The sequence below is a fragment of the Plectropomus leopardus genome, chromosome 8, assembly GCF_026936395.1.
Source record: "Plectropomus leopardus strain MGB_pleo_1.0 chromosome 8, ASM2693639v1, whole genome shotgun sequence".
Lineage (NCBI taxonomy): Eukaryota > Metazoa > Chordata > Actinopteri > Perciformes > Serranidae > Plectropomus > Plectropomus leopardus.
The window spans coordinates 31,480,956-31,506,242 of NC_142183.1; the positions used below are offsets into that span (position 1 = coordinate 31,480,956).

General features: G+C 37.9%; 1 protein-coding gene across 1 annotated transcript; it reads left to right on the top strand.

Annotated features, from left to right (window-relative positions):
- Nucleotides 1-7,371: 7,371 nt before the first annotated feature.
- LOC121947902 (plastin-3-like) lies at nt 7,372-24,033 on the top strand. The gene is made up of 16 exons (XM_042493085.2): nt 7,372-7,498; nt 12,370-12,438; nt 13,094-13,245; nt 13,998-14,127; nt 15,860-15,992; nt 16,161-16,242; nt 16,873-17,038; nt 17,354-17,493; nt 17,860-17,955; nt 18,191-18,377; nt 18,473-18,551; nt 18,664-18,781; nt 19,454-19,587; nt 20,034-20,157; nt 20,321-20,445; nt 21,514-24,033. The coding sequence occupies exons 2-16, from the start codon at nt 12,378-12,380 to the stop codon at nt 21,644-21,646; spliced, it is 1,860 nt and encodes a 619-aa protein (XP_042349019.1). The 5' UTR covers nt 7,372-7,498; nt 12,370-12,377; the 3' UTR covers nt 21,647-24,033.
- Nucleotides 24,034-25,287: the final 1,254 nt, after the last annotated feature.

Below are 25,287 nucleotides of genomic sequence, written 5' to 3' on the forward strand. Positions count from 1 at the left end.
TAGTTTTGTTTCTTTCTGCAAGCTTGCAAAAAGCAACTGTGGAAGTGGCCGGTCACAAGCATTCCTTTCTCCCACTCTTTTATGCAACATTACAGTACTGTACTGGAGCGGAGGTCAGAGGTCAAACCTGTTCACAAACACAGGATGTGATGGAACATCCTCTGATGCTTTTAATACCTCTCCCACATGTTGCTTTTTTTTTAAACATATTTTACTCAATGAAGGGCTAAAATACACTCTGGTTTTCTGGTTTCTACACCAAGAAGGGTTGTTTTGTTCTCTTAAAAGTTATTTCCTGAAAGATGATGAACAGAGGGAGGATGAGGGAAGAGGATAAACAAGTGCTTGTTGTAAGACGAAGGATAGGGCTAGAGGGAAGACCGCCAAAAGTGCTTTAGCTTTTGAGATGCTGGTCGTAGAACAAAGCACAACAGAATTTCTGCAGATTCTCTTCAGTCTCCCAGAAAATTAAATTGAATCTTGTATAAAAATATTTTTCTGCAAAACTGTTTAAACGGACAGATACTGTGACACACCCATACATAAAAGAAGTGCCAAATAAACTCAGCAAGGCAAGGTTTTTTTAAGTAAACACCGCTGTTCAGTTGTCAGATCAGTGTCAGACTAAATTGGTTTACTTAAGTTGCCAACACTTAGGAACAAAGAGTTAACTTCACTTCTCATTTTTAGGTTGAAACAATGTCACTAAATTAAGTACATACAGCAAAATTTCAAGTAAACTTAACAATTAGATATTGAATTGACATAACTTGAGATTAATAGAGGCTATGACCCAAATTCGCTGTGATAGTTGGTAGGGGGTTCTTCAAATGTAAAATAGGCAGAAAATGTTAACAAATGCATCATCCCACCATGTGCATTTGTTGACATCATGGTAACTCAGAGTGTAAACAGCTGACGCAGAGGGATACCTAAAATGACACACGGAGGGTCTTAGTTTTCTTTGGCTATATTCAATTTCTGCCAATTTACTATCCCCCAAATCCTACCCCAATGGACCTTAAAAATTAGCTCCACCTTGGCTAAATACAACCCTACAATGCTACTTACATGTGAATGCATCAATAATGACAATCCAGTAGTATAAAACTGGTACAAGGTCCATTCTGCTGCATAATCAGTATTTTCAATTTTGGTTAGTTTTAGTTAAGTAATTTTTCACTGCAAGATTTTCACTTGTTATGGTGTGCTTCTTTACAGATTGTTTTTTTTCATATATATATTTAAGAGAGGGATCTCAATACCCCTCTCACCACTGAGAGTTACCCCCCCCCCCCTTTAGAGTAACTTGGGTCCCTTTGGATGGTCCCACTCCCCAGACTGGGAAACGTATGTTTCCCTAATCAATGCGCAATTGAGTATTTAATATTATATACCATATATATCCACTTCTTACCGCAGGACAATTTCTATTATATTCTATTATTATTGGTTCAATTAGTAGTAGTAGCAGTACACAGTTATCTAACCTGTGGTGGCCTGGATTATGGAGCTTTAGTTCAACTGTCTGACACTCTCGCTGTGAGCCTTCTCACAATGTGCTCACTCCTCTCTACAGTCTCTTAGCTCAGCAAGGGGCATTACTGAAACTGTGAACTCTTTTAGGGTAACTGTGTGTCTTTGTTGTGGAAAAAAGAGCTTGACAACTCAAATCAAACAATCACAATCTACCCACGACAAAATTTCATGGTGACTGACAGATCTAAATGGCAGCCTGCACTGCCAATCCCACACACTGGAAAGAGCAAAAAACGAACATTCCCAAGACCTCAAGTCATACTGACTTTTGGTCTGACCTCACAACATTATTTCATCTCTGTCTGCTTTTTGTGTCAATTATCACCTATAATATCCCACAGTTATTAACACTTATTTCCACAGTCTTTTTACACCTTCTCCCAGTGTGTTACATTCAAAGTGGATCCGTTTAGAGCTGGCATGTAAAATGATTTTTCATTCAACCAGAAGCAAGTACTTGTGACTGGATACTATGGCACATGCGTAAGACACTGAACCCCAGCATGGCTGGGTAAAGGGAATGACTTCACTGACCAACCACCCGGCCAGCTTACTGTAATTTCTTAAATTTGGCTACGTCAGCCATGAAATATCTCTAAATATACGCTCATTCAGTAAGCATGGCATGAGATTTGATTTAGGAACTCGTGTTACAGATTGGGACTGAAGCAGAACTGATATGGATAAAGCTGGAGTCACCACAGCTGGCTCAGCACAACAACTAAACAACAAACCAACCACACTGTCAAGTGGTGTGAGATTTACTGTATGGTCTAATCAAAGAAGATCATGTGGATACCTTATGCTAGATGACTGAACTGAGTATCTAAATACAACTAAAAGTTATGAGACATATTGCATTCATTCAAGTCGTGAATTCAGAGCTCTTGATCCCACTGGAAAGCAGCATTAACCTCTGTAGATTCTGCATATGCATGCAGCATGGTGGAGGATGTTCAAAACATTAGCAGGTAATTCTATTGCAGCCACCGTACTAGCCGTCGTATCCAACTGAAGGCATCATAGATGAGCAATAATGGAAAGGCAAGCCCCTTATACTCGGGAGCAACCACGTATGAGGGATTTTTGTGCAAGGTGATAGTCCACAATTTCACAGAGGAACTGTAAATACAAAACTTCTGGTTGATCCGCTCAGCTTTTGAAGAGTTATGCAACGCAATAACACCTTTTGTAGCACCTGCTGCATCATGCCAAGCTTCCTATACTGACAAGCACATAGCCATAGCATCATGTGACCTATAAAAGCCAAAAAAGTGTTTGCATTGCAGTTTTGTGAAACAGGGCTTTTTCGAATTGCCTGAAATACCTCCTCATGCAAGCGTAAAAATGTTTTTGTGATAAATGAGAGGGTTTATTATTTTTTTTTTTAGAAATTAACATGTTTCCATTAGGCATACTTTATATTAGCAATTTCAGTTTGCGCAGTTTGAGGCTTAATGGAAACCCGCCTTGTGATAAGTCATGTACAGGCTGTATTACCTCAGTGAGTCACTGCAGTGTATTGTAGTTTAATAGTTAACCAATGTGTACCTGGTAAACACACACCACAAACAAACATCATGTAGTTCTACAGAATATTAAAATAGATGGACACAGTACCAGCTCCTGTTCTGTATTTCTCTGTATGTGTGAGTGGTTTATGAGTCATAGAAGCATGTGTTTAAAGCGTCCACCGCATCCTGCCAAAAACTGCACAATGGTCAGTCTTTAAGTCCATCTGTCCGTCTTACTCTCTCTGTCTGTTTTTTTTTTCCGTGTCCATGTCTGTCTCACACACATTGCTGAGAGGCAGAGGAGCAGCCAACAATAGTGAATTGGCCAGCAGTTGATTTGGCTTGTTGACATAGTATCAGTGTTATCACATGAGCCAGTTGTCAGCTTCCAACCCCGGTTAAGCACCAGCAGAAAAAAAAAATCCAAGGTCCTTCTGTCGATGTATTCACATTGGAACACAAAACATCGACTGTGCTCTCTTTTTCTATTTAAATGGAACGTTTGACAGTACTGTTTTTGTTATTATTTTATAGGATTTGGTGTTTTATATTTCTTTATATTTAATAGCTCTTGGCTAGCTTTAGGCTGTTTTTAGAACAACTTTGAAATGCTTCCAGAGGATGTGATGTGACTTCCTCTCTATTCATTTCATTGATATTTCACAGATTCAGAGATTAATCAATTAATTTAAAAAAGATTAGCAAATTATTCAGTAATGAATTAAACAGTTGTTGCAGCCTGTAACAGCACTGTTATGCCATGGCAACTGCAGAATATGCAGTTGTACACTAAGATCTTTAAAATGTGGCCTTTTTATTAGGTGTCTTACTATGCAGATAAACACTTATCTTTTCTTTATTTGCATGTATGTCATTATTTGACAGACAGGAAAACAGGAAAATTACATGGAACTAATGTTCCCAACTGGAGTCAGCCTGTGTGAAGCCTGTGTGAGGCTGATTGCCTTAATTCATGACATTACGTAAGCCTTGAATCAGACTTATTTCTATTATGACATATGTTGTTTTGCCTAGCAAAATGTTAAAATTATAGTTTGTAACTTTCATGAAAATAAATTTTGTCATAATTGCTGAAATTGTAAACCTTTCCAGCCAGTAGTACATGAGACAGACATAATTTAGTGGACTGTTTAGCTGTAAAATGAATGTTTGTGACTTGGCTGCCATGTGGAAAACATTTGAACCAAAACAAAGCACAAGAGCAAACCTTCTCACTTAACAGCTAAACAGCACACTAAAAAACATTTCTTAGAACATATTAGGAAAGAAAAAGGTAACACAGTTACAGAGTATTGATCAACCTTTAAGTAGACCTGGAATTTAAGTAAGCCTTGAATCAACCTTATTTGTAATATGACACAGCCTATAAAACTGTAGTTGGTAACTTTTATAAAAATGTTTTTTTGACATACTTGCTGAAATTGTAAACATATCCAGACAGTAGTACATGAATACATATTTTGGTGTACTGTTCAGCTGTAAAATGAGAATGCTTGTGACTTGGCTGCCATGCTGAAAACAGTCGAACCAAAACAAAGCACCACCCACCAGCCAGAGCAAATATTCTCACTTTACAGCTAAACAGTACACTAAAAGAGTGAAAACATGTGAGGAGAGAAATAGGTAACACAGTAAGAGTATTGATTCATACTTAATCATCGCTGCCTAGTTTGACAGTTTGACCACAGTTCACGAGCAGTGATTGACAGCTGCATTCGAGACTCCTCGGCTCTGATTGGTTGTTTTCCTTCAATCACAGTGGCTTCTTGCAAATGCCATTGGAAGCACTATGAGGAAAATAAAAATATGATTTGTTTATTCTTCAGTTTGGTTTGACTGTTCAATATGGCGTCAAGGTCACAAACATTCTCATTTTACAACTTCACAGTACACTAAAATATATCTGTTTCATGTATGACTGTCTGGATATAGTGAAAGTTTGTAGATACATGACAAATTTATTTCCAACTACAGCTTTAAGGGTGTATGGTGAATTCATGCTTCATGTAAATATTTATCTATCTACAATGTGGTTTGTATTGAGCAATGACAATACTGTACCCACCACTTAATTACAGCAGATGACTAATGTTACAGTCAGTAATGGAGCAGTATGACAAGTTAAAACAGTCAGATGACAGCGAGCGTGTTCAAGCAGGACGCTCACTACTCAGCTGAATCAAAACCCACCAGTGTGTTTCCCAGGAAAGTGTGTCACAATCAGAAAAGTCAAGGCCTTCTGGAAAGATCTTCCTGGGTTTCGGCCACAACGGAGGAATTCACTCTGACAAGATTCAGCACATCACTGCAGAGACAGAGAGATGTGTGAGAGGAGAGGGAAGAGAAAAAGGGGGAGGGATAGGAAGGAAAGGTATGAGGAGAGGAGGAAGAATGAGCGGAGGAAGAATGAGCGGAGGAAGAATTCCTGCGTGTAGAGACTGGTAGCAGCAGAGCTCTGACAGTTCACAAAGTTACACTCACTGATAAAGCCTGTTTGCAGAATGAATAATCAGTAATCTGCTGCAGATCACTATTTGAACACAATCTACCTAAACTTGCCTGATGGTGATACATGTGTTTAAATTGACATAATGCATTCAATTGCAAACTGTAAAAAAGTGTGTAAAATGTGCAGTTTATATATTATTATTTTTTGTATTTAAATTGTCAAATAGAGAAACTAGTCACTACAGTGGCATGTATGAGTATGCGGTATGATACAGCCTTGGGCTGAACATCCTGTGAGTCAATCAGGATTTACCAATATAAAGTGGCAAAAGGGTGAGGCTGGTCTGAAGGACAGAGACATACTGAACTGAAAGACTGTTCAAAGAGCTGCTAATATAGATGCAGCATTGTAGGTTTAGTGCATAATACATATATTGCATTTAAGATCTTATTGACAATAGGGATTTATAGTTCTCCTTCTGGACCTCATCACTTTAGCCTGATGCTATCTTGAGTGCTATCTTAAGGCTCAAATTTAAACATAAGTTTTTTTGACTAAAAATGTAGTAGCCAATTAAACTAGAATAACAAATAAATAAATACATAAAAATAAAATGATAAAATTAAACTTGCTGTAGCTTTTCTTTTTGTTTAAGCTTTTGTGCATCAGTTTTTCTAAAATGTAGGGGAGACTGGGGACGGTTGCAACAGCTCTCATTCTTCCAATCAGAGCAATGACACTCATTCTGCACATGCACAGTTGGGACAAGGGTTAGTTAAAAAATGTGCATTATTATGCAGCATAGCCTATATTTAAGTATGTACAAGTCACTGTTAGTTTTATAATCATTGAAGTTAATATAATACAATGATCATTTTATTGTTTTATATTGACATTACCTTATTATAAATATCCATCAGTAAAAAGTAAATCACTCTTATACTTATAATACTGTAAAGGAACCATGTTTCAGCATTCGAAAAGTGTACTTTTCAGCACTTCAGCCTTTCAGCTAATTAACCCTTTGAAACCTGGAGCAGCATCCCATTCTTGTGCTGCTTTCATACATCTTTCACAAGAACTTATCCAATGATCCCTGGGCACATCCTGCAATTTTTATGAGCAACTTGGAAAGAAAAGTTCCACAAATTGCAAGGAATTTGAAGATTTAGAAAGTTAGCTAGGGGAAAATATACATGCAATGATCATAATTACATATTTTAAATTGTATTACAAAATTTCTTTGTAAGCACTTTTTTTCCAGGTCATTTACTTGTGTGTGTGATTTTTTTTTTTACTTTGTTTTGTGTTCTTTTTTTGTTTGTTTTGTTTTATTGTTGTTTTTTCCTCTTGTTTTTAATTTTCAGGTAATTGTACTTTTCACTAATTTTTGCCAATTTTTGGATCATTTCTTCTTTCATTGTTCATTGCCTTCTCATGATGTTTTTGACAGAAATCAAGCCAATTTGCTTAGGTTTCAAAGGCTTAAGCTTGGACATGATTGTTTTCAAATTAGAATCTATTAGCATTAACATAACAGTTGGCTATATAGTGAAAAGACAACGAAATGACAGTTTCCATTAAATATGTTTATGTGTCCTATGTGGTCAGACTTTATATATCTATATATCTATATCTATATCTATATCTATCTATCTATCTATCTATCTATCTATCTATCTATCTATCTCTCTCTCTCTCTCTCTCTCTCTATATATATATATATATATATATATATATATATATATATATATATATATATATATATATATGTGGGTCAGACAGGACTGCTGATGGCAGGGAGGCGGAGGAGGGTTGGTTGGTTGGTTTCAGAGAGGGAGTGGCGCGGAGGGGAGGAGCGGTTCTCCTCACCGGGCGGTGTCAGCTGAAGAAAACGGGACAGAGGAGCAGCAAGAGGCCGACACAGGGATTCATTTCCCGGGTGATTGTACTGAGAAGCATCAGCGGACTTCAGGTAAGAGGAAGGAGCTTTTCAGGGCGTTTTCCCGTGGCTCAGGAGTCGTGTCCTGCTGACAGTGAGGATTTATAACTCACTGCGGCACAGCTGCGGCTCTTACATCCAGATAATAACTTTAAAACATTTCTCAGCGAACCGTGTGACATGTGAATTAAAAAACAAACGATACCAGTAGCTAAAAATGCGCAGTATTTGTGAGTAATGTAGCATTAAGCTAGCTAGTTTAGACACTTAATTATCTACTTCCACAATATTTCCAGTGAACGTTATTTAATGTTAATGCCGTGTACATGCATGTGTGCTTGTTTTATTTAATTTGTACTACAATTTTATCAGTACAGGCAATTATGTGAGAGGCTTCTATTCGACATTGCCTGTTCAAAGTGTGCATTATGCTAGCTGACTTATGGATAAGCCCATGTAGCTAGCTCAAGGAATCAAATCTTTTTTCTTTTTCTAAGATTATGATTAGATTTTGCCAAGACAATCCTTTTCTTGAAGTAAATGCTTGCAATAATGCTTGTAATAGTAAATTTCTTGGTACAAGTTTAAACAACACTTTTATAGTGTTTATTTCCCAGATACATAGGCTATAAGTTAATGTTTTTCTAAATGAACATTGTAAATGAATAATACTGTAGTGTGACTTCATGGCCATTGTGGGGGGGTGGGGGGTGTAGGTGTGAGGGTCCATCAGGATTCCTATCACACACTCACACACACTCTTTCAATCATGTGCATCACTGCTGGTGTGGCTGGATGACACAATGAATCCTCAGAATGTGAATCTGGAGGACAAATAGTCCACACAATGCAGTGCCATTAATTATTATAGGATTTGATGACCGATTTATGTTTTCAATTTTTTTTAATCAGTGTAGTTTGGTGTTGTCCCTTTCTGGTTAACCTGGATCAACACTGCTTTTCCTGTGCAGCACTCGGACACCTGTCACAAGCAAATTGGTTTAATTTCTTTCAGAAACACGGGGAAAAATGCAATGACCAACTTGGCAATAAATGTCCCACACTTTGCCAAAAAATAGCAAAAGGTAGCAAGGACAATTACCTGGAAATAAATTGAAAATTAGTTTGAAAAAAATTGGTGACAATGATCATAGAAACGTTAAAAAATACTGAAAAATGGCCAAAAAACTATCATGAATATGTATAATTGAATTTTAAAATTATGTTACAGGAAGAAAAAAAAATATTTGGATGTTCTGCAATTTCTCGAGGTCATTTTCTTGTTTCTTTTACTAATTTCTTGCTATTTTTGGGCCATGTGTTTTTAAGTTGCTCACTGCCTCCTTACTATGTTTTTGAAAGAAATGAAGACATTTTGCTCAGGTCTCAAAGGGTTAAGGACAGCAAAGACTTTATCAGCTGGCATGTTCCACCACACTGGCACAGATACAGATAGCCTATTTCCTAAACATGCTGTATTCAATCATGTGATGTTATTTAAATGTGATGTTATTTAATTTGGCATTTATGTGATATTCTAGGTAATACTGGCATAAATGCACATCTAATCTACCCCTACTTTATAGCCAGAAAACAGAGCAAGGACAAACCTTAGAGGCATTCACTGTTCTTGGGTGTAGCAGGGACATCTTGTGGCAGTAAGGATGTTTTTCTGTAATCCAACAATTGAGCATGAACATTGAAAAAGTTAAACGATTTAGAATTGCAAAAACACAAAAATTAAAGATTAAAAATATAGCTTCCTTTTTTTATGTGCAATGCAATGATTAGAAAATGCTCCACGCTGTCCAGTTTGGTAAATCAATAACTATTGTTTTAAGGTCTTCCATTTCCATTAGAAGGTCTGTATTGTTTGTACAGGCCTGTTTTGCATAAGGGAGAATACATGGCCATACATTATTCAAATAACCTCGACAATAGATAGCTGACATTAAGTAATGTGTCATCTGACCACGAATATTACATTATTTTCTTAGGAGCGGCTCAAACAAACTGTATTTGTCTCAGCTGTTTTTGGGGACAGTCGTGGCCCTGTGATTACCTGCCTGTATCTCAGTGTGTATGCATTACTAAGCAGCCAATTTGTTTGCATGTTGGTGCTGAAGCGTAGTCGATTTGATTATGTGCCAGTGCTGCAACATGATCATGGCACGTGAAATCTTTTAGTCTGAGAGGAATCCTAATAGAAATTAAGTGAATTTCGATGTGAAAAGATGATTTGGAATAAAACAAATAGTGAAAGCAGTAATTTAAGAGAATTTTCTCACCAGTGTCAAGCTAATGTTCTTTCAAAGTCTTAGGTTGAAAAAGTGGAGAAAAATCATCAAATCAAATATTTTAATGGATGTCAAAACAAGGAAAATTGTATTTTGGTTTATCTGTTCCATTGCCCTCTTTTTCTGTGATGTTTGGAGTTAGATATCATGATATCTCAGGCTTACAATGCATTATTTGTGTGGATGGCTTTGGCTTCCCAGGCTTTATTGATTGCCTGTGGATGTAATACATCAAGTTGCCATAAGGTTTTTGTCTCAGCGTGCAGGACTCTGCACTCTACAGCAGAGAGCTCTCTGAATCATACAGTATAGTCTAATCACATTTACTCTTACTGCTGGGACTTTATACCAAGGCTAATATTCTCTATATCATTATCTGATGTATGATGCATTAAGCTGCCATGCAACTACCGAGCTTTGCTTTTGCTACATTAGGACTTATGTGAAGGGATATGAATGCCAAAACAAAGCTACCTCACTTCATTGGCGTATCAGGTGGTATCAAAGGGGCAGCTATCCCAAATTAAAAAGAAATATTTTCTTGTACAGTATGCCTCAAAAAACCTTTAGTAGATGCCACCTTTGGTCTGCTTTTGGGATGTGTTAAGACTTCAGTCAGCTGAAAATGTGGTGAACCGTGGTGTTTTTGGATACTTTTGAGTGTATTTGTGGTAGCTGACGATATATATACGATTGATGATTTTAAGTTTGTGATTTGCCTGGTGGTGGTTAATTTATCTGTCAATCTGATCAGAGCATCGGGTCCATGGATGACAGGACAAGCTGCTGCGAGTGAATGCAAACTTTTAGACCCAGCAGTTGATTTAGATTTCAAAGCACCTGGCATTCTGCTGCTTTGTCTGTGCCCAGAGTACGCTGTCTGCTCCAACAGTATGGAGTAATAAATAACCAACAGTATGGATATTTCAACAGAGCTCCTAATGAACAATCCAGCTCCACAAATAGAAAATCTATTAATGGCGGCAAATGTTTTAATTCTGGCTGGCCGCCACAAATTAATGGATGTGTGGGAAACCGTGTTGGAGAGGCCAAAACATCATCTCAATCGTATTTGGGAAGTGTCAAGGGCACAAGATCTCAAAACGTAAACAAAAAAACCAAACAAATTATGTCCATAGTGAAATTCCACTATGACTGTAGTTAGTTATAGCAGAAAATCATTGGGACTGTCATTTAAAGTTAGATTTTTTTGGCTATTTGGGTAAAATCATGCTTTAACCTTTAGCCAAGGCAGTAATAAATATGCAGGTCTATGATTCTATGTACAGTCTCCAGCGGATCATTTCGTGTTTTGGGGGAGCTATTTTATACATTAGCTGTAATATGAATAGCTTTCTAAGAGAGCTATAATACGAATTGTCTATGCCCTCCATTACAGAATCATATTACATCAAAGGCAATCTACATCTATTAGATGTTATAAGGATCTCTAGGCTGATGTAACTAGCATGCTAAATGGCTCCTTGTATAATAGATCAAGCTACTATCTGTTTTCCTGGCTGAGTTAACAGAGCTGTGCTGTTAGAGAGTGTGCCCCCAGGCTGGCCCAAGCATGTAACGGTAAATAGAGGAAAAACGGACACGCCCCGATATCATATCCCATAGACTGAGCTAATAGAGCCTCGAGCCATCTTATTTAACAAATTCCTTTTACTCTGAGATGCCCGAGTTCAATACAGAAACCCAAGAAACCAACAGCAGGACAACAGGCTGAAAAGATTTATAAAAGTGGGACTATGTAACTCTTAAAAGGAGAAATAACACATGAAAATCTCAATTTTATAGGCAGTAGAACTCTTGTTTTGCTGAGTTCCACATAAAGGGGTTTTGCTGTTAAAGGCTTCGGTGGCCTGGTGTGACCAATAGCTTATGTTGGCTATTGTTAGCTAGTTTATTAAACTTTACTGACTCTTCTCTACTTGAAGAGTGGCGACACTAAGTTTTAGCATTTGTAGTAATCTCATGATTGTCTTTTTTTACCACAGTGCTGCTGTCCAGCAAAACTTAAAAAGGGTTCCATGAATGCACTTATATTTCTTTCCTCGGCATGCAAAATGGCAACAGTATTGCAAGAATAGGTACAGCGTTTGTGTGTGATTATGTATTTATTTGTTGATATTTATTGACGTGTATCTTCTTCACGTGACTGGTCATATGACTATTCACATCCGTATTTAAGATGTTGTCTCACAGATTTAATCAAGTCTGATAGAGGTCTATAGAGGTATTTATTAATCCAGATTGTTTTGACCGGTTTACTCAAGATAAGCCACAGATCTTGTGAGCAGTTTAATGTAGTAACTATTTTCTTTTCCGCCAAACTACACCAGCCAACCAAAACACCAGGCAGAAGGAAGCGTGAATCTACTGCTAGCTCACCGATGAGCAAGCTAACATTACAGCTTTGGCAAGGAGGAAGCCATTAATGTTTACAAGCCTCTCGTCCATGAGTAGATGCACTATAACCTCTGCGCAGTGATACGATCTGTGGTTGTAGTTTAGTCTAAGGAAGATTTTTTCTAGAAATAGGTGATATAATGTGTAAAGAGTTCAAATTGTAAATGCAGCTACTGTGCTATTTTATAGGAGTCAGCATGTCAGCAATTGTGAGCGCCGAGGAGATGGAGGAGATCGTGGAGGGCTTCCAGAAAGTGGGTGAGTGAAATGTGTGTGTGTGTATTTTGCAGGGACCCATCAGACAATGATGAATCAGTCAAACCTGTTCAAAGTGGGGTGCAGCATCGTACAATCACGTTTGTATACATGGTGTTTGCACCATCTGACAGACAGTTTTATCCTGCGAAAATATGACAAGACGTGAAACCTTGGATGCACCCTCATTTAAGTCCAATGAGTAGGATTTAGAGGAACATATGAGCAGAAATTGAAAATAATATATTGTAATAAGTATGTTTGTCTTTAGTCTATAATTAAATAGTTGTTTGTTTGTGTTGTTTTCAGTATCTCAGAATAAGCCATTTATATCTACATAGGGAGTGGGTCCTCATTCATGGATTTGTTTCCTTTACAAAGTGCTGGGCTAGCTGTTTCTTTCAGTTTAAGTCTTAATGCTAAGCTAACTGTCTCCTGGCGTAAGCTTTCTTTTTAACCACTAGTGACACTGTGTTTTTAACTGCAAATATTTACTCCTCTATTGTAAACAACTATGAACACATGTAAATCACGCAGAGGCTAAATCTAGTCCCACCAGACTCCAGGTGTTTAGATGATACTGACTGAATCATGAGCAGCGTAGACTCAAAATAATAAAGTTTTTATCTTTCCTCTTGGCTCCACCCCACTTCTTTAGATGTGGATGGTAATGGTTACATCACCGCCTGTGAACTCAGCAGTCTTTTCCGTGAGGTGGGTTTTACTATGCCTGGTTTCAAGATCAGAGAACTCCTTAAGAAGCTGGACAAAGACAACGACAGTCGCATCAGCATGGAAGAGTTCACGGCTGTAGGTAACACTAACTAACTCACTAACTCACTTACTAACTCTCAACCAACCAACTAAACTGATTAACAACTTTACTAACAGTAAACTAATTATCAACTAAATGTAAATTGGTTATCATCTGACAACATTTTAACATTGATTTAGCAATGGCCAACATTTCTGAGGGTCCAGTGTAGACAGCAGATATCTGGATAACTTAAATATCCAGGTTAAGACTTCCTCTTACATTCGTTGGTTGTTGTTTACAGTCTGATTAGCATCTGATTTGCAAGTTAGAGTTGTTGATCCTTTTGTCAGATGTAACCAGCTAATAAACCAATTAAAAGCTAAACTGTGTTATCAGACGATAGCTGATGGGTTTTGTTTTTTGGCCAGTGTCTTCTGCCTCCTTTGCTCTCCACAGGGACTTTTTACCTGCCTCTCACATGTGATTTTTAAATCTACTTAGACTACATTAGACTTGAAACTGAGACCAGAACGCTTTCTGTACCAAACTCTTGTCTCGTTTCCCACAGATTCTGCACACATATGCAGATATCCGTTTATAGAAGTGAACTAAATGTTGATTAAGGTCACCCAATTAGTATAAAATTCATTAGAATTGATTCAAACTAAGGTACTGTCTGTGATAGTAATTGACTCTGAAACTAAATCAAGAGCTGACTGACTAACTATATTAATCAGTATCTTAAATAATAAAGACATATTTTGATTGACTCTAAGCATCTGCTTGTTTTTGTGTACACATTCAGATTTACAGGGAACTGAAGGATGACAAGGTAGCCGAGGGTTTCAAAAAAGCTCTCAATAAGAAAGAAGGCATCGTCAACATCGGGGGCACCAGCGAGATCTCAAGTGCAGGAACTCAGCATTCAATCTCTGGTAAGTAAAGCTCCCTTAACACAATTCCCATGGATGGATTACTGAGTGGGCCTACAGGGAACAGGTCCAGAGGCTGTCTCTGGCTTTCACCTGCAAAATGTTATTTAAGGACATGTACTGCCCAGAAAGAGACACAAAATGACTGCAAAGAAACACAAACAAAGAGACATAAAAGACCAGAAAGAGACAACAAAGAGACACAAAAAGACCAGAAAGAGACAACAAAGAGATAATTTCACCCCAAAAAGGGCCAAAATAACTGCAAAGACAGAAAATGACTACTAAGAGTTGCAAAGCATTTGCAGAGACACCAAATACCTATAAAGAGGAGGGCTTGGTGATAAAATGCAAAAGGATATCAATCGTGAATTAACTTTTCCTCGATTGAAATATGAGACTTAGTCAATAGAATGTCAATAGAATGTCGATAGAACGCATGTTTTGACAGACAACACAAACAGCCAAAGATAACAAGAATAGCGCTGCAGGGAGCCAAATGCAGTAAACGACTTTAACTCTAGAAAAGCTGAGTGTTTGATAACCGAGCTGTATGAGCTTCCACAGCGTTTCATCATAATGAAACCAACAGCTGATGGTCCGACAGCAGCTCCGTGAGACAGACAAACAGAGCAGAGCTTCACAGCACCAAAGTGTCGTAAACAGCCAAATTTGAAGCAGTGGAAAGTGACTTCTTTAGACTTCTACAGACCACTCTGTGTTAGTTTCAACTTTAATCAGACTGTGGATCAATTATTTAGAAACACCAGAACGCATCGCTCCGTGTCTCATCCAGCCGCTCACGCTGAGCTCTTGTTAATATTACCAGGGGCGGATGCAATGTTTTGGGGGCCTGGAGCCACAGGCACATTAACTTATTTTCACCCTTTCTCTCACTGGGAATGTTGGCAGGCTGTTGGCAGCTATAGGAGAAGTAGGCCTACTCAAAAGTTGTTGTTTTTTTTCCTGAGTAAAATGATTAATAGCACATTTCTCAGAAGATTCACAGAAGTTGAAGTCAGAGTCCTGCAGTCGGGAGAGGTTGGCCACAATGTGCTTAGGTTTACCTGAAGTTTGTTCAAGATGGAGCTTTTAATTTTTATACAATGCTAGTCTAATAAATAATAATGAATCATATGTTTACCATGGCCAAGTAAAAACTGTCAGTGAACTATGATATCTTCATATCTCACTTAGGATTAAAAGGGAGCCTTTAAGCTTGACAGAAATAGTGATTTGACTTTTTTCCATATCACCCAACACTAATAAAGAGACACAAAACAACTACAAAGAGATGCAATATGACTTCAAATAAGGGCAAAACGACCACAAAGAGACACAAAACAACCACATAAGGCATACAATGACTACAAAGAGATGTGGTTTGACTAAAAAATGGTATAATTCAGCCACAAAGAGAAACATAATGACTGCAAAGTGATGTCAAACAACTGCAAAGAGATAAAAACTGACCACAAGCAGACATACAACCATACAACCCAGAGTGAAGCATAATGACGCAAAACAACAACAAAAAGAGGCTGAACAGCTATAAATTCGGTGTTTCTTGCTCCTATGTAGCTGTGGCCTTCTAAACGTGTTCAGGGGCCTATTGTCTCGTAATGTCAATACCTGTAAAATGATATATGAGGGTTCCCTGTCCACTGTAATCAATGTCCTTAAGCCAAGACATTGATAATGAAAGGATGTGACACTTGATTCAACTGTATTTCAGAGCAGGAGCGCTTTGCCTTTGCCAACTACATCAACTCGTCTTTGGAGAAGGATCCAGACTGTGAACACGTCCTGCCCATCAACCCTGAAACAGAGGCTCTGTTTAAAGCAGTGGCAGACGGCATCATACTTTGGTAAACCTTCACAAATTTGAAAAATCATATCATAGAGTGACTCACTTCATCTGTACTTGTGTTTTCACAATTGGAATTTTATCCTTAATCTTACTTTCAGCTCCACTGATCCTGATCTGTTAACTCGAAGGACTTTTGATATGTTTTTCCTCACGTTTGCTTTTGCAGTAAACTCATCAACCTCTCTGTTCCCGACACCATTGATGAAAGAACCATAAACAAAAAGAAACTCACACCTTTCACCACACAGGTTAGTCCTGACTTCTCAGCTATATATGTTGGTTTTAGTGTGAATAACTTTCTTACATAAATCGTAAAGGACTTGAATTACCAGCCCACAGTTATATGCTGCACTTGCAGTTTACATCCATGTCTGTGAAAACATGGGTGCTTCATACACATCTTTTGTGAGGTCAGAGTGTCCTTGACACTATTGACCATATTTGAATGAGTGGATGTTTGTGCCAAATTCGAAAAAAGAAAAATTCCATCAAGCTATTCATGAGATATTGCTTTCACAAAAATAAGACACACACGGCCGCAGTGACCTTGACCTTTACCAACAAAATCTCATCAGTTGATCGTTGAGTCCAAGTAGACATTTGTTTTAAGTCTGAAGAAATTCAAAATTTGTTCTTTAGATATTGCGTTCACAAGAATGGAATAGAAGAACAACCCGAAAACATAGTGCTTTCAGCCATGGCCATCACCAGGGCAGAGGCAAATATACACATAAATGAAGGCAATTCACAATCAATAAACAGCTAGCTTTTATTTTTTTACACTGATACCACCTTCATATTTAAATTTACATCACTGGTTATACATATTTACAATGTATTGAACCTTTATGATCCAACTTTATTTTTTCCACCAACAGGAGAATCTGAACTTGGCTCTGAACTCAGCCTCGGCCATCGGCTGCCAAGTTGTCAACATCGGAGCTCAAGATCTGAAGGAGGGAAAACCTCACCTGGTGCTTGGACTCCTCTGGCAGATTATCAAGATAGGACTGTTCGCTGATATAGAGCTGAGCCGCAATGAAGGTGTGTACACACACACACATACACACACAGACACACACACACACATACACACATACATACACACACACACACTCAGACGTGTCTGTAGATACAAAACCAGATGTAATGTTCCCATGCAGAGGAACTAAAAATGACAATATAACAGAGACTGCCAGCATGAAAACATAGCAACATAAAAGTAAGAATTATAACAAAGAATTATACATTTGACCAATACATGCAGACAATCTTTCTCATACAAACGTTTTGCCTTGAATTGACGTTTATTCGCTGATCACTTCACCATCACATATCAGCTTGTCTCTCTGTGCACAGCTATAGCAGCGTTGCTGGAGGAAGGGGAGAGTCTGGAGGAGCTGATGAAGCTCAGTCCGGAGGAGCTGCTGCTGCGCTGGGCCAATTTCCATTTAAAGAAAGCTGGCATGTCCATATCAAACTTTTCTGGAGATATCAAGGTAGGGAAATCTCAGTGTGATTCCTAAAACGCTTACTGTAAAGAGTCATCTTATGGCTAAACCTCAGTTTCAAGCAAATACCTGTAGCTGTCTTCTCATATAAACTCTAGACAATGGCCAGATATCCGGTTGTTGTCTGAAGTTTCCCTTTCACACATGCAGCACACAACAGGAGATTGTGGCAGAAACATTCTCACATGAAAATACTTTGTTTGGTTTAATCACATTTCAAAAATGTGAATTGTTTGGTCTGAGGTTGCCACTTGACTTTCACTCACAGCTCCTCTGAGTAATGCATGTGTGAGAGGGGCTTGTGTCAGACAGCTTAATTCTTGTATTTCTTACTTTGTGTGTGTTTGTGTGCAGGACTCCAAGGCGTACTTCCACCTGCTTGAGCAGATTGCTCCAGATGGCAGCAAAGAGGACGTTCCACGGATTGAGATCGACATGACTGGTCTTTATGTAAGTTGATAAAGCGATGTCTGTGTGTAATATGCAACTTTTAAACTTAGTGGAATACTCTTGCTTACTGCTTTCTTTCCTCCATGTTGTTATACATTAATGCAGTAATGACTTTTGACCTCACTGGATATTAAAAAATCTACAGAATTACACTGAGAATAAAAGTTTTAAACACACACACATGACAACAAAACAACAACAAAATGTTCATCTGTGTTTGTCTGTGTGTCACCAGGAGAAGGATCTTACAAAGAGAGCAGAGCTTGTGCTCAAACAGGCCGACCGCCTCGGATGCCGACAGTTTGTAACTGCCACTGATATCGTCTCTGGAAATTCAAAGCTCAACATGGCCTTCGTAGCCACACTCTTCAACAAATACCCGGCTCTCACCAAACCAGAGGACCAAGACTGGAATCTGATCAGTAAGCAGCATGGATTAATAATCCATGTCCATACATGTAGGATTCAGCTAACACCTGTGAGGCTAACTTCTCTCTCTCTTGATGTCTGTGTCAAGGTGAGACCAGAGAGGAGAGAACTTTCAGGAACTGGATGAACTCTCTCGGAGTCAGTCCACATGTTCACCATATCTACGGGTCGGTATAACAGCCTGAAATGACTTGCTGTAATGTTTATTTTCACTGCTTATTGCCACACTGTTACACAGAGTTTAACCACATCCATGTGTGTATATGTGTGTTCATGCAGTGACCTGCAGGATGCCATGGTGATTCTCCAGCTTTACGAAAAGATTAAGGTGCCAGTGGACTGGGAGTGCAAAGTCAACCGCCCTCCATTCAAGGGAGGAGCAGGGCTTTTAAAAAAGGTATGTGTACTGTACATACTACTTTGCTGCTTTAAAGAACGGATGTGAAACATGAAGCTAAAACAGAACCTATCATGTTCATTTTCAGGTTCATACTTCATACTCATTTTGGTCTCTACTAGAACGTGTTTACATGCTTCACTATTCAAAAAACATGTTATATTTCCTCATTCCATCTGCTTGAATATACCTGTTTTCACCCTCTGGTGAAACACTTCGTTTTAGTGTCTGTCTCTTAAAGCCCTCCTTCTGAAACAGCCCAGTCTGCTCTGATTGTTTCTGTTTTTGTTTCTGTGTCTTCCACTTTTTGGCATCTCTGCACCATCATTGCAGCCGGGAAATGACTGTAACCAAAATTTTCACAGGTGGACATGTTCCTCTGACATTAGCATGCAGCTACATGTAGCAGTGTGACCTATATAATTTCGAGTCCCTGGATTAGATGACCATATAAAAAAAAAATCTTTTATGATCAAATATTAATTTGTCTCAAATAAAGAAAAAATATTGGAAACAGAACATTCAGAATGTTCTGAAGTCCCCTTCAATGAGGAAGAAATTCAATTATCGAAAATAATTACGTTTTTAAAAAAAAAGTAAAACTGTCTCATTTTGAACTCATTTTCATGCGTTGTTGTGAAATAAATGACTTTATGTGTGTGTGTACAACAGATGGAAAATTGCAATTATGCTGTTAAACTGGGTAAGGACAAAGCTGGTTTCTCCCTGGTGGGGATTGGCGGACAGGACCTCTACGATGGAAATTCGACTCTAACTCTGGCATTGGTTTGGCAGCTGATGAGAAGGTGACAGTGAAACTTAATTTTATTATATAGTAACTCTGACATGTTTAGAAAAATACCATTAAAAAGGAAAAACAGCATTGAGAAGAGGGACAAGCATCTATGTTTAAGTTACTATACAGCTGATGAACACGTGGAAATACACCAGAGAAGGAGTGAAGAATTTCCCCTTTTTGCACCTGAATTTAATGGGGTTTATAGGAGATGTAGTATTGATTTGCTAAATATTATCATTTACTTTGGACATCAGAGCACAGTTAACTGTTTACGTAATTAATAACAACAAGATACTGAAATAGATTTTACATTCATTGTTTGATTTTTATAACAGTAGCATGTTGGACCTTAAAATATTTATGCAAAATATTTATCTCACTGGTTGTACCCCAAGATCCACACTGGATTTAACTGTTGATATTCTCACATGTGGTCTTATTATCTACACGCAGGTACACGTTAAATATTCTTGAAAACCTTGGAGATGGAGAAGTTGCAGGAGATGATTTGATAATTTCATGGGTCAACAAGACTTTGGCTGACGCTGGCAAGAGTTCCTCAATCAAAAGCTTTAAGGTGAGCATAACTTCAGTTTTTAAACGTATAGTTTTACAACACAACCATCCTGTGTGCAGTATCATTGTTTTAAGTAAAAGGTCAGTTCTTGCCTTGGTTTTTAAAGTGTGTTGCATGTATGTGATACGTGTTTGATATGAGTGTGGTTATTCCCCTTTTTTAGGACAAAACGATCGGTACCAGTATGCCAGTTCTGGACCTGATTGATGCCATTCAGCCAGATAGTGTGAACTTTGAGCTGGTTCAAACAGGAAGTCTGTCAGACGAAGACAAACTCAACAATGCAAAGTAATCGCCCACTAGCTTTCTTGCTTTCTTTATTCCGAGTTGCTGCGTTTTTGCATCATATTTGTGACTACATTCTGAGCGTGTAATGGGATATTTAGAGCACAGGATTAGTCTACATGTCTGTGCAATCTAAGCTTTCAGGAACAGTGTCGGGCTTTGAAGCCAATCTTACACAGTGGCCAAAAGTGGAATTAAATCATACTGGTCTGCCATGTGATGCCAAAAAGTCTCTTTCACCATAGACTTTAATTGTAAAAGAGATGTCCGTAAAACACTTGATACATTTTTTTGAGCATCACAACCCCTGCAAAATGACTCATTTCATGACCGGGACTTGGTCAGTTCAGTCTGATAACATTTAAAAAGTTTAGAAGAGGTGCACATTAAGCAAGTCAAGCACTAACCAAAAGTTAGCCATTTGTCTGGAGGACGGTAGCCGGTCTGAAGCACTCGACTGTACTAAGCCACCGTGAGTCTCTATGAGTCCCAAAATGCTAGAGAGCCCAAGATAACTTCATACCAAACACTGAGCAAATTTCTGAAGAATGAACGAGGGCCTGCCTTCAAAGCTGTATCCAGTTCTCTTTACACATCCATTGTGCAATCAATGTGTGCGTGAATGTGAATGTATTTCTGATGAGCTGGAGACATCTTGTGTAGTAGCCCCAGCAGCCAGTGCAATGATGTGTACATGAATGGTGCTCATGTGTCAGATAAACACAGTCCAGTTTACCTGTACACTGTTACCGTGCACCACAATGCCAGCCAATCACAGTTTTGCAGTGGGTCATTTCTGATTAGCTATTATGAAGGTTATTATTGCGCACTAACTGTCGATAATATCACCAATTATTCCACCAAACATAACAAACATGCTTGCAATTTTTTTTCCCATGTTCAGCTTGCATGATTTTGACACAAATGTTACTCCATATTTTAGCTGATAAAAGAAAATGTCAAACACAAATAAATGCATTTGATGTTAACCAAACAACTGAAAAATGCAAAGAGTGTCACAGTCTAATACGCTGCCATCGTGATCCTAACTATGATCCTTCCCTGCACCAGGTACGCCATTTCCATGGCGAGGAAGATCGGGGCAAAGGTCTATGCTCTGCCTGAGGACCTGGTAGAGATCAACCCTAAAATGGTGATGACCATCTTCGCCTGCCTGATGGGGAGAGGCATGAAAAAAGCGTAAAGGAGATACACAAACACACGCTCTCAGACACACGCTGACTGACTGTGTTCGCCTGTGTGACAGGATCAGACATGAAGAGAGTGCGCATCGCTGCATTTTCTTGATATTTAAAGCCATTCTTTGTTAGCCAAAATAGAAGTGTCACTTTATGAATCTTTTTTGCATTTGGGGTGGGTATTGTTGAAAAAATGACAACACCAGTACCAATACCAGTACCCTTAAAGAGATACCAATACCATTAGAATACTTTGATACCTGTTTTTGTTTACATGAAATACATTTTGAAAGTGTATTAAGGTCATTTTTCTGATTGTTTCAGTGACATCTCCACATGCTGAACTGCCGCTCCGTCCAAATAAACACTTGACTACACCACACAACACTGTTTCGGTTGTAGCTGCTGTGGGAGTCGGCCAATCACATGTTGCATTAAATTGCAACACTTGTAGTGATTTGCTGCAAGCAAAACAATTTGTTTCTTGACCTGGGTACAAAAATAAACAAATGCAGGTATTGTCTGACTACTTGGTACTGAGTTATTTTTGTTGATACCTTAATGGTATTGAGTAGTGATTGATCTGAAAAGGATATTAAGTGTGTATTGACAAAAACAACAGTCATCCACGTAGGGCTAAAAAGGAAGTTCGGAGTAAAGTGAGACTTCTATTACAGCTACATGGTATTTGTTTTTTTTCTGGATCTCAGTTTTCCTTTGGGACATATGGTGGTTGAGTGATTAGCAGAAGTGTCACTTTAAAAAACACTCAGCTTCCAATATTGCCTGTAGATATGAATATAAGTGTGAATGTGTCTAGACTGGCGACCAGTCCAGAGTGTGCCCAGAGCATGCTGGGATAGACTCCTGCCTGCCTGTGACCCTGATGTGGTGTAAGCCTGTTGAGAAAACAAATGAATATTTGTGGCTGTGAGACATGGGAAACATTTTAAGATAATGACAGCTTAACATTTCTCAGTGTGATTTTTCTAATTTCTCCTCAGCATTTGACTTTATTTGTCTCCAGTGAGACTGCAGTGTTACCTGCATTCTTGCCCCCCCCCCAGCCTCATCGCAGTAGAGTTTCCCATGTGTCACCGCCTATGCCAACTAAGTTCTGCTGTATCTTCCGATGTGCCAGACAACGCAAAGAACAAGCATTTATTGTACTTAAGCCATAATACGACATTCTTTACCAAATACCTTTTGGCCTTTTTTTATATATATGACCAAAGCTGTGTTAGAGAAAAGGCAGTTTATGTTGCTAGAAACGGTACAACCTTTGAAGTTCATGAGCTTACCCATTAATACTTATGTAATTAAAGTATTTTTTTACTGGGATTTTAAGGGAACGGTTATCAGATTTAAATGGATTGATGGACATCATTTTGCTTTACCATAAGACCTTATGTCTTTTATTAGGCACACATTTATGTATTTTTAATGGATTAACATAAATGCCAATCCTTAATTTGAACCTTAACAGGGGACTTTTTTTCTTTTTTTCCAGTTCCAGTGAAAATTGAATGCTATTCAGAAAACATTAAAGATGTTAAATCATTTTTAAATACTTAAAACTTGCAGGTAATCAATTAAAATTCATTAACATATCAGTACAATCAATTACTTAAACTGAAATTAATTTATATTAAAAAAAACATTCAAAATCCTTTAATATGTCACAATCCATTGATGTGTCCATCACGAAACTGCAAATCTGGAATTAAATAGCTGAATACTGCATCTCTTAAAATGCCATTTATTGTATCTCGAAGATATATTCAACCCAAATGTAGATCAAAAGTTACCTTATAAACACCTTATAGAAATAATAAGCCGCAGCTTCCATTTAAGATTAAATAGAAACAGTTTATTTTGTTGGTCAATGCAGCAGTTTCTTTTCTACAGATGAATTTTAACATGTTAAAGCTGCTACTGCTTTTGTATAAACTCAGTAAAACAGAAGACAATAAGCACCTACATTGTCTCAAACTGTTTGTCAGTGCACTGACTTCCTCTCTATGATTAAAATGCTGTCTAGAGACGATTTCCCAGACTGTAACAAATGCTGAGAAAAATTAGTTCAAAACTGTTTTGTTACTGACTGAGCAGCTATGATTGAAATATGACTTAAGTTATAAAAAAAAAGTCACCCTGAGACAGATTGCTGTGTAAGTCTAAATAATAGTTAATACTTTTGTCTTAATGCTGCAGTTGGATGTGCTTAATAGTTATCCAGACGTGTTGCTGCTATTAACATTCCACCATTGTTCTGTTATTATTTTATTTTATCCCAAATGTTTCTCAAATATTGTTTTACATACCAGCAATACTTCCAAATCTCAGTGTGTAAAATCAGATAAATAATGTTTAATAAAAGCATTTTTCCATATATTAGGATTGCTATCTGTTTTCTGTCCAAACTACAATCTTGACTATACTATAAAAAATGATTAAACTTGCACTTTTATTATGCATTAAAATCTAAAAAATAAATTGAAATAAATCATTATATGTGTCAAGTAAAAATGTGGCATCTTATTTTATGTAATGTAATATTTGGGATTTTAAATTGAGATTTAAAGAAGGCTTTTGTTATTTCTAGATTTTTGTTATTGTGTACACTACAGTATTTTCCACATTTTCATTTTCTCATTAAATTTGTTCTCTGTTCATCATATTGTAATCGTTTAATCGTAATTGAATTGTTTGAAATAAACACTTGTAAATAGTGTCCCAAAAACCTAAACGGGATCCAACACACAACGATCAGTATTAGTGTCACACACCAGATGCTGCAGGTTCATCTGTAGTTCTATTTGTGAAACTTGTGTGTGTGTGTGTGTGTGTGTGTGTGTGTGTGTGTGTGTGTAGCTGCATCCATATTTTAGTACCATGTGCAATATTTTCAGTGTCTGATTTTGGAGAAATCCAAGAGAATTCAGATTAGGTTACATTTTTTTCTGTTACACAATACTAGGCATTTCGGCTGTTGCTATGCCAACAGGTTGATATAATATCCATACATATGATAGAATAGTCGTACGGATAGTTGTAATCACTGTTGGGAGGGAGCTTGATGTGTCCTTGGTTTAATTCACACAACCACTTGTGACATTTAATTCCAATCTGCCCATGATTTCATGTTTTGTGTGTGTGCACCAGAATTTGGGTTGAATTGTGTTTTAGAATACACATTAAGCACATTTTAACTTTTTATTCCCCGCTAAATGCCATGCTGTAATGGCAGATCTGAATGGCATTTTGGATTAAAATGGATTTTCTAAACTAAAATAAAAATACATCTCGATTTGCGTGTGCAGGTGCATGCATAAAGGCACTTCTTTTGCAGTAATCAGGAGAATATACACACACAAAGACACACTTGTAGTTCAGAGGACACTTCACACAAGGTTCTTGAATTCAGATGAGCGTGCTATTAAAAAGAACCACATACGCAGGCACACACAATTTGCAATTTAAAGTATGCTTTTGTGGAGTGCCATGTGATCACTCTTTTGATTGGTAGCATTTGTTCACTCCAACCATCCAGCCCTTCATATGACTATTTGTCTGATCTTGTGAATCGAACTAAACTGATAGAGATGAGATGCAGCTGAGCTGAACCTAAGGAGTGACAATATAA

What these genes read in the sequence shown, in the direction of transcription:
- LOC121947902 (XM_042493085.2), top strand. Translation starts at nt 12,378, where the DNA reads ATGTCAGCAATTGTGAGCGCCGAGGAGATGGAGGAGATCGTGGAGGGC. An exon ending in AACTCAGCATTCAATCTCTG is followed by an intron (nt 14,128 to 15,859) that starts GTAAGTAAAGCT and finishes ACTGTATTTCAG; the next exon opens with AGCAGGAGCGCTTTGCCTTT. An exon ending in AGAGCTGAGCCGCAATGAAG is followed by an intron (nt 17,039 to 17,353) that starts GTGTGTACACAC and finishes CTCTGTGCACAG; the next exon opens with CTATAGCAGCGTTGCTGGAG.